Genomic DNA, 9,732 nt, shown 5'->3' on the forward strand with positions numbered 1-9,732 from the left:
AGACTGACAGCAGGTGAGTTGTGTGTTTTTTTTTTGAGCATTTGTAATAGTTGTATGTTGAGGAAAATGTCTTCCATTTTGAGTAGTTTTGTTCAAGCTCCTTCAGAGGTAGCCTTAGAGTTGTGTACTAAGGAGCAATTAATTGAAATTGCTGAATATTATCAGATTTAGATTGTTGATAAAAAATTAAAGAGACTGTTAAAACTAGATTAAAATATGATCATACCTGGAGGAGCAGAGAGAGAGAGATAATTAGTGAAGCAGTTTTATACCCTGAGCCCAGGTGGCTCCAATCACTAAAGACCTTCTGCCTGCAGGAGGAACCGCCCCTGCAATGCAGAGGAGGAGCCGTGACAGTATGTCCTTTTCGGCGAAAATTGAAAAAAAGGGTCTGATCCTTATTAATAGGACTAGTGAAGCAAACGTCCTATTCTAAATCTTCGACCTTATTATTTATTATTATTGTTATTTGGAACGCTTCTCCTCCTACACCGTTATAAAAAATAAATAAAAATTTGCACATACTTTTTGTTCTCCTTCCACTTACAGTGGGGGGGAAAAGTATTTAGTCAGCCACCAATTGTGCAAGTTCTCCCACTTAAAAAGATGAGAGAGGCCTGTAAATTTCATCATAGGTACACTTCAACTATGACAGACAAAATGAGGGGAAAAAATCCAGAAAATCACATTGTAAGATTTTTAATGATTTTTTTTGCAAATTATGGTGGAAAATAAGTTAGGTTAGACCAAATACTTATTTTCCACCATAATCTGCAAATAAATTAATAAAAAGTCCTACGGTGTGATTTTCTGGATTTTTTTTTCTCATTTTGTCTGTCATAGTTGAAGTGTACCTATGATGAAAATTACAGGCCTCTCTCATCTTTTTAAGTGGGAGAACTTGCACAATTGGTGGCTGACTAAATACTTTTTTGCCCCACTGTATGTCGTACTTGACCATACAGCCTACTGACTATTTTTACCACTAATTTAGACAACTTTCTGCTTATAATTTCCAACATATGGTAGACCATAATATAATTTCCAATATTTGGTAGGCCATTTGTTTGTCAACTATAGTTGGATACATGCAGTGGTGTAAAGTACTTAAGTAAAAATACTTTCAAGTGCTACTTAAGTCGTTTTTTGGGGTATCTGTACTTTACTTTACTATTAAAAAAAAATACTTTTACTTCACCACCTTCCTGAAGAAAATACTATGCTTTTTACTCCATAAATTTTCCCTGACACCCAAAAGTACTCATTTTGAATGCTTAGCAGGACAGGAAAATGGACCATGTCACACACTTATCAAGAGAACACGTGGTCATCCCTACTGCATCTGATCTGGCCGACTCACTAAACGCAAATGCAGAATTTGTAAATGATGTTTTGGAGTGTGCCCCTGGCTATCGGGAAATGTTCAAAACAATAAAATGGTGCAGTCTACTTTGCCTAACATAAGGAATTTGAAGTGATTTATACTTTTACTTTTGATACTAAGGTATATTTTAGCAATTACATTTACTTTTGATACCTAATTATATTTAGAACCAAATACTTTTAGACTTTTACTCAAGTAGTATTTTAATGGGTGACTTTAACTTGTACTTGAGTAACTTTCTATTAAGGTGTTTATACTTTTACTCAAGTATCACAAATGGGTACTTTTTCCACCACTGGATACATGCAGCTTCTCTTCTATCATAACTTGTTGCTCTATAACACTAAATAAAGCAGTGCTCACCAGAATATCGACTTACATTGATAGAATGAATGCATTAGTAATCTAGTGGACACTTGTAAATTTGTCTGTTTAATTTAGGGACCGGGGAGAAAATGCAATAATTCCAAAACAGTGGAAAGATTGGTCCTGTGCAAAATGTCCAAATGTCATCAGTTTGACCGTTTTTAAGGAAATGAAATGCTGAGAAAATGATGAAACGCGTTTTTGATTAGACTTCAGTTCGTCTGCTTGCACAACAGTGTCATAGATAGCACATTACACACGCTTTTTCTAAAGAAATGCTGAAAAAAATAATCATATTTCTCCACTCCTGTTCCCAAGACAAAATTAACATTTGTATAATTTTACTGCAAGAACTGCCTAATTCTGTAGGAGTTAATATTATATTAAGCTATATTATTATATCAAGCAACATTTACCAGTATTTATGCTGCAGTAGTTTATGTGTCGGGGAACTAGGGTCAGTTTGTTATATCTGGAGTATTTCTCCTGTCTTATCCGGTGTCCTGTGTGAATTTAAGTATGCTCTCTCTAATTCTCTCTTTCTCTCTTTCTTTCTCTCTCTCGGAGGACCTGAGCCCTAGGACCATGCCTCAGGACTACCTGGCATGATGACTCCTTGCTGTCCCCAGTCCACCTGGCCGTGCTGCTGCTCCAGTTTCAACTGTTCTGCCTGTGGCTATGGAACCCTGACCTGTTCACCAGACGTGCTACCTGTCCCAGACCTGCTGTTTTCAACTCTCTAGAGACCGCAGGAGCGGTAGAGATACTCTTAATGATCGGCTATGAAAAGCCAACTGACATTTACTCCTGAGGTGCTGACTTGCTGCACCCTCGACAACTACTGTGATTATTATTATTTGACCATGCTGGTCATTTATGAACATTTGAACATCTTGGCCATGTTCTGTTATAATATCCACCCGGCACAGCCAGAAGAGGACTGGCCACCCCTCATAGCCTGGTTCTTCTCTAGGTTTCTTCCTAGGTTTTGGCCTTTCTAGGGAGTTTTTCCTAGCCACCGGGTTTTAGGCTGGGTTTCTGTATAGCACTTTGGGATATCAGCTGATGTAAGAAGGGCTATATAAATAAATTTGATTTGATTTGATGTGAGAGGTTATAGGCCTATAGTCAGTGTCCATATTTCCGTTACTGTTCCATTTAACCCATATGAACTCAAATGAGGAATATACATTTTATTCAAGGATACAGGGATACTCATGAGCAGGATATCAAAGGTGAATGTAAAAAGCTTTTCCCGAATAAGACCTTAAGCGGGGTATGCACTACTACACAAAATACTGTGTGCATGTAAATGTGGTCATTGAGGCAATTTAGTGTTGACCTACAGACCTTATATAGTAAAACTACTAAAACTGTTCTGTGTTTTGGCCCAGAAGGATAGTTCTACACAACCTTGACCACTGCTATCAAGGTGTCTAAGGAATACCTAGGATAGGATAAAGTAATCCTTCTAACCTTCTAATCTAAGTGGTTGTTCCACTGGATATCATAAGGTGAATGCACCAATTTGTAAGTCGCTCTGGATAAGAGCGTCTGCTAAATGACTTAAATGTAAATGTGTCCCAAGAATTAGACAATGCCTTCACATAACAAACCTGACCAGATTTACAGGTGCTATATCCACATTTTTATGGCGAGAGAGTAGGACATTTTTATGAATTGCCAACTTTGTGGTACAACTGTTTATTAGAAATAATAAATACGTAGCAAAATCAGGAGCCCATGTTGTATTATAGCCATGTAGAGTTGAAGTTTGTGTCTGAGGTCATGCATAAGCTGTTGTCTTGCTGTAATCGGGATATTTTCAACAAACCTTTACTTGGCGATACTTTCTTTGTTATTGGTTCGAAAGGTTCCAGTGTATTAAGGAGACCTCTGGAGTAGGGTAGCACACTTCTGTGTCTAGTTGCAAGTGGAACTAAAAAGAAACGCCTCTTGCACGTGTACAGATCTTTGTTTTGGTCGCACTGTGTGACATGCTGTCAGCCGTGGCCACGTCGCATAGAAACGACTAGTTCCTGCAAAGATGTTGGGAAATGCAAGATGTCTGGCAGCTAAAATCGGGAGGCAACTCCTCACTTGGTGCAAAAAGTGGATTTAATATCTTTCTGAATATTCTCCGTTTTTTGGAGTACCACCGGCAACTGGACACGGACGTTTATAAGAGACAAGTTTCTTAGAAATCAAGAGCAAAGAAAGTATCGCCAAGAAAAACGCTTTTCAATTCCTCTGCTGTAACAGGTATGGAAGTACGGAGTACATTATTTCATACCCCATTACAAACTGCAACTGGTTGAATTAGTGGTCTGAAGGGTAGACAGGCTTTTTGTCAACCAGGACCACTTCTCCACTGGAGACCACAGCAGACTGTGTAGTCTTCCTCTGAGCAGCAGCAACATCTCTCCCTGAAAAACACCACGGAAACAGATAAGAACAGAACCTGGGTCATATTCACAATAACAAAGCATCTGAACGTAGAAGTGTTGATCTAGGATCAGTTGTCTGTTAAATCATAATGATTAAGATTATGGACAGGGAAGATCTGATTCTAGATCAGCACTCCTACTCTGAAACACTTTAAATATGGGTCATGGTGCCCAAGCAAGGCCTTTATAAAGGGAGAACCACTACCTACTTTGCCTGTTGCATTTCGGTTCACAGGAGACCTCTGGAGTAGGGTAACACACAGATGTACTACAGTGGATGAAAATCTGGCAAGAGAGTACAGAATAAAAGAAGTTAGTGAAAAGTATAAAGTATTTCAAATGAAGTTTCTATTACAAAAAAAAGCTAGCCAATTACCCGCTCTTTCTGGGGAGACAGAGTGTGATCCACAAAGGTGAACATCTCGAGGGTAAAGCGTTTGTAGTGGTTGGGGTACAGAAGGCCAGAGGAACGTTCCACAGGAACCATGGTGGTCAGGTAATTATCATTCGGGTAGGAACAACTGGAAAGAGAGAGAGGAGAAATAGGTAGTTCATGTTGCAAAATGTCATCCCTTCCTGTCCAAAGCACTTTACACTGAGTGGACAAAACATTAGGAACAACCGCTCTTTCCATGGCATAGACTTACCCCAAATTAAATCAAATTGCATTGGTCACATACACATGGTTAGCAGATGTTAATGCGAGTGTAGAGAAATGCTTGTGCTTCTAGTTCCGACTAATGCAGTAATATCTAACAAGTAATCTACACACAAATGTAAGGGATAAATAAGAATATGTACATATAATAATATGGATGAGCGATGGCCGTGCGGCATAGGCAAGATGCAGTAGATGGTATAGAACAGTATATACATATGAGATGGGTAATGTAGGATATGTAAACATTATTAAAGTGGCGTTATTTAAAGTGACTAGTGATACCTTTAATAAGTCCATTTATTAAAGTGGCTAGAGATGAGTCAGTATGTTGGCAGCAGCCTCTCTATGTTAGTGATGGCTGTTTAAGTGAGAGGTTGTTTTCCTGACACCACACTCCGAGGGCCCTCACCTCCTCCCTGTAGGCCGTCTCGTCATTGTTGGTAATCAAGCCTACCACTGTAGTTTCGTCTGCAAACTTGAGGATTGAGTTGTAAGTGCGCATGGCCACACAGACATGGGTGAACAGGGAGTACAGGAGAGGGCTGAGAACACACCCTTGTGGGGCCCCAGTGTTGAGGATCAGCGGGGTGGAGATGTTGTTTCCTACCTTCTCCACCTGGGGGCGGCCCGTCAAAGTCCAGGACCCAGTTGCACAGGGCGGGGTCGAGAACCAGGGTCTCGAGCTTAATGACAGGTTTGGAGGGTACTATGGTGTTAAATGCTGAGCTGTACCAGGTGAATCCAGATGAAAGCTATGATCCCTTATTGATGTTAAATCCACTTCATTCAGTGGAGATGGAGGGGAGGAGATGGGTTAAAGAAGGATGTTTAAGCCTTAAAACAACTGAGACATGGATTGTGTATAGTTCTCAAGAATGCTCCACCATCACCAAAAGGACACTCAGCCAACTTGACACAACTGTGGGAAGCATTGGAGTCAACATGGGCCAGCATCCATGTTGAACGCTTTCGACACCTTGCCGACGAATTGAGGCTGTTCTGAGGGCAAAGGGGGGTGCAAATCAATATTAGGAAGGTGTACCTAATGTTTTGTACCCTCAGTGTATATATAATTCAAAATACATAGTGGTACATGATGCCTTCTGATGTCACATAACGAAGAGATCTCAAACATATTGGTCAAAATACATACAGTATGAGTAAAAAGAGCAAGTCATATAATCAGGGAGCAGCAAGCATGGGAATCAGGTGGATAGTACTGTAGTTACTCACTCTTCAATGATGAGATCCCACTGGGGCATGCTGACAGGGCTGGGGGCAGAGGTGGTCCAGCAGTGCTCCAGCATCAGGAACAGGTTGGGATCCTTCCTCTCCAGGATGCGAACCTCAACGTTCACAGGCTGCCTCAAGACTTTAGTGATAGGGTAGTCTTCCTCAGTGTAATACAATGTGAAGGATCTCGACTCTGGAAGTCAAACAGGATTGGAAAAGGTTTTGTAAAAGTCAATAAATAAAAAACATTTAAAATCACTTCATGCGTTCAAATATTACATATTGACACAGAACAAGCCTGAAATGAAATGCACGTTACCGTCATTACATCCCTTGGTGTCGCATGTTCCTTTGGCCAGTCTGAGTTCCACTCTGAGGGGTCCCGGAGCAGCAACAGAAGCGGGTGCAGGAACAGTGTTCACCTCAATAACCAGAGCCTGTACTGCAGTGGCAGAGTACTTACACTGGAACAGCAACCTAGATAGGGAGAAAAAAAGCAGTGATGCAATAGGATCTTTAAGCATACTGTATCACTACTTTATGGGCTAAATCTAAGTGCTTTACACGCCTGTGATGTTCTGAATTCCCTCTGGGGAATCAACAAAGTAAATTCAATCGCGCAGAGAGAAGACTCACTCAAAATGGCTGTCCCTGGTGATAGAGCCTCGAGGTCCCATCCCCACGTTATAGGAAGATACCATCCTGTTCTCATAAACCACATAACCACTTTCCTCCTGCAGGGGAGAGTCCACAGTTAATACTGAGCCAGTGTATTACATGTATATTATCTCTACTCTACTCACCTTTAGAGTGGTGCCACAGGCAGTGACAGGGAACTGGTAAATGGCGAAGGCTGAAGTGATGCCAACAGGACTGCATGGGCTGTCATTTCCCCCCAACAGACTGATGGAGTCAATGTCTATTTTGGGCCAAGTGGCATCCCTGGCCACCACCACCACAAACTGAGCATCCTTGGTACACTGCACAGTCACTGGGGAAAGAGAGGGAAAAGTCAGTGTTTTGAGCATTACAATATGATCTGAGCATTACAAGACAGAAACTATATCAGACACCCACCTGCCTTCCCATAGTAGCACTGCTGTCCATTGAAGCAGCAGTCGATAGCCTGACATTGAGATGGAGTAATATCTGGGGTTCCACATTGCACTGTATCCCGAACCTGTACTTGACATCTCTGATCTGGAGGTGTGGTTGCTGCTGGCCACTGGAGCGCTGGCCTATGGGGAGTCTGTTGCTGTGGCCCATGTGGCTCTTGCCTCTGGGGAGTCTGCTGCTGTGGCCACTGGGGCTCTGGCCTTTGGGGAGTCTGTAACTGTGGCCTCTGGGGACCTGGCCTCTGGGGAGTCTGCAGCTGTGGCCACTGGGGATCTGGCCTCTGGGGAGTCTGCAGCTGTGGCCCCTGGATCACTGGCCTATGGGGAGTCTGTTGCTGTGGCCCATGTGGCTCTTGCCTCTGGGGAGTCTGCTGCTGTGGCCACTGGGGCTCTGGCCTTTGGGGAGTCTGTAACTGTGGCCTCTGGGGTTCTGGCCTCTGGGGAGTCTGCAGCTGTGGCCACTGGATCACTGGGCTCTGAGGAGTCTGCTGCTGTGGCCACTGGAGCGCTGGTCTCTGGGGAGTCTGTTGCTGTGGCCACTGGTGCTCTGGCCTCTGCGGAGTCTGCTGCTGTGGCCACTGGAGCTCTGGCCTATGGGGAGTCTGTTGCTGTGGCCCATGTGGCTCTTGCCTCCGGGGAGTCTGCTGCTGTGGTCTCTGGGGCTGTGGTCTCTGGGGAGTCTGCTGCTGTGGTCTCTGGGGCTCTGGTCTCTGGGGAGTCTGTGGCTGTGGCCTCTGGGGTTCTGGCCTCTGGGGAGTCTGCAGCTGTGGCCACTGGATCACTGGGCTCTGAGGAGTCTGCTGCTGTGGCCACTGGAGCGCTGGTCTCTGTGGAGTCTGTTGCTGTGGCCACTGGTGCTCTGGCCTCTGCGGAGTCTGCAGCTGTGGCCCCTGGATCACTGGCCTCTGAGGAGTCTGCTGCTGTGGCCACTGGAGCTCTGGCCTATGGGGAATCTGTAGCTGTGGCCACTGGGGCTCTGGCCTCTGGGGAGTCTGCTGCTGTGGCCACTGGTGCTCTGGCCTCTGGGGCTCTGGCCTCTGGGGAGTCTGCAGCTGTGGTCTCTGGGGCTCTGGTCTCAGGGGAGTCTGTAGCTGTGGCCCCTGGGGCTCTGGTCTCTGGGATGTCTGCTGATTTGGCCTCTGGGGAGCCTGCTGCTGTGGCCCCTGGGACTCTTGTCTCTGGGGAGTCTGCTGCTGTGGCCTCTGGGGCTCTGGTCTCTGAGGAGTCTGCAGCTGTGGCCTCTGGGGCTCTGGTCTCTGAGGAGTCTGCAGCTGTGGCCTCTGGGGTTCTGGTCTCTGAGAAGTCTGCAGCTGTGGCATCTGGGGAGTCTGCAGCTGTGGCCTCTGGGGCTCTGGTCTCTGGATAGTCTGTAGCTGTGGCCCCTGGGGCTCTGGTCTCTGGTGAGTCTGCAGCTGTGGCCTCTGGGTCTCTGGTCTCTGGGGAGTCAGCAGCTGTGGCCTCTGGGGCTCTGATCTCTGGTGAGTCTGCAGCTGTGGCCACTGGGGCTCTGGCCACTGGGGCTGTCTAGGCGTAGAGGTTGTAATTTGGGGTTGGGGGTTGTTGTTTGAAGGAAACCTCAAGTTAGGCTGTGCATCAGCACAACACGCAAACACTACCAACAACACAAACCCAAAGGAACACCACCTCACTGCCATACCTGCTCAATAAGATATAAGCTATCTTCAATAATACAGGTATGTGCAATATTGCCTATACAACCTATACTATCTAATACAGATTTATACCTGAGTATGATAGAATGCTAGAAACTGCCTCCTGTATTCAAAATGAATTCCTTTCCAACCCTGTGCAATTAAATGTTCAGCACCGTATTTGCTAGACTAGAGTCACTGGACTTATCCAGAAATAACCCCTAGTAGTTTGTGAAAATAAGACTACAATACAAGTTGCAAAAATAGATCGCAACAAGGAAACAAAAACCTGCTTCAGTGCAGAAAAATTGTTCAACCTCCATTAGGAAGAACACAGCTTATATACCCTGAGATATATGATGTAATACATCACTATGTGTGTGCGTGTTCCTGTGTGTCCTCAGTCCTTGTACTACGACCTTTAGCGAGACCCTGACGCAAATTCCTATCATGTGCGAACACAGGGGCGCAACTTTGGTTTTAGAAGTGGGGGGACATAACTTTGCGGGTGTCTGGGTGTCCTCAAACTTTTGGGGGCATCTAAAGCTTGTTTCCTGCATTTCTACACAAATATAATATGACCCTTCTAGCTGTCTCTATTTAGAACAACAAAAAGTAAGCAAAAATGCCCACAGTCATCAAGCTAGGTAAGAGATTGTGTTTAAATACGCTTCATTAACAAGACTGAACTAGGTCTTTGATCATTTAATATTGTGTTGCACCTTTAACAAATCGCCTAACAACTCTTACATACAAAGTACCAAGACAACTTTTGGTCGTCTTTATTAAGACTCCCTCTACATCAAATGTCAGCCAGACCGCCCAGCCAACCCGAGCCGCCTGCACACCCGATCGTCACCAGTCTAGTCAATAA

General features: G+C 44.4%; 1 protein-coding gene across 1 annotated transcript; it reads right to left on the reverse strand.

Moving 5' to 3' along the window:
* Positions 1-2,928: 2,928 nt before the first annotated feature.
* LOC129824505 (proteoglycan 4-like) lies at positions 2,929-8,861 on the reverse strand. The gene is made up of 8 exons (XM_055884203.1): positions 7,169-8,861; positions 6,895-7,082; positions 6,728-6,825; positions 6,411-6,568; positions 6,092-6,284; positions 4,574-4,718; positions 4,407-4,482; positions 2,929-4,176 (listed from the first exon to the last, which is right to left on the reverse strand). The coding sequence occupies exons 1-8, from the start codon at positions 8,859-8,861 to the stop codon at positions 4,070-4,072; spliced, it is 2,658 nt and encodes an 885-aa protein (XP_055740178.1). The 3' UTR covers positions 2,929-4,069.
* Between the last annotated feature and the right edge of the window lie 871 nt (positions 8,862-9,732).

The sequence above is a fragment of the Salvelinus fontinalis genome, chromosome 26 (assembly GCF_029448725.1).
Source record: "Salvelinus fontinalis isolate EN_2023a chromosome 26, ASM2944872v1, whole genome shotgun sequence".
NCBI classification, from domain to species: Eukaryota; Metazoa; Chordata; class Actinopteri; order Salmoniformes; family Salmonidae; genus Salvelinus; species Salvelinus fontinalis.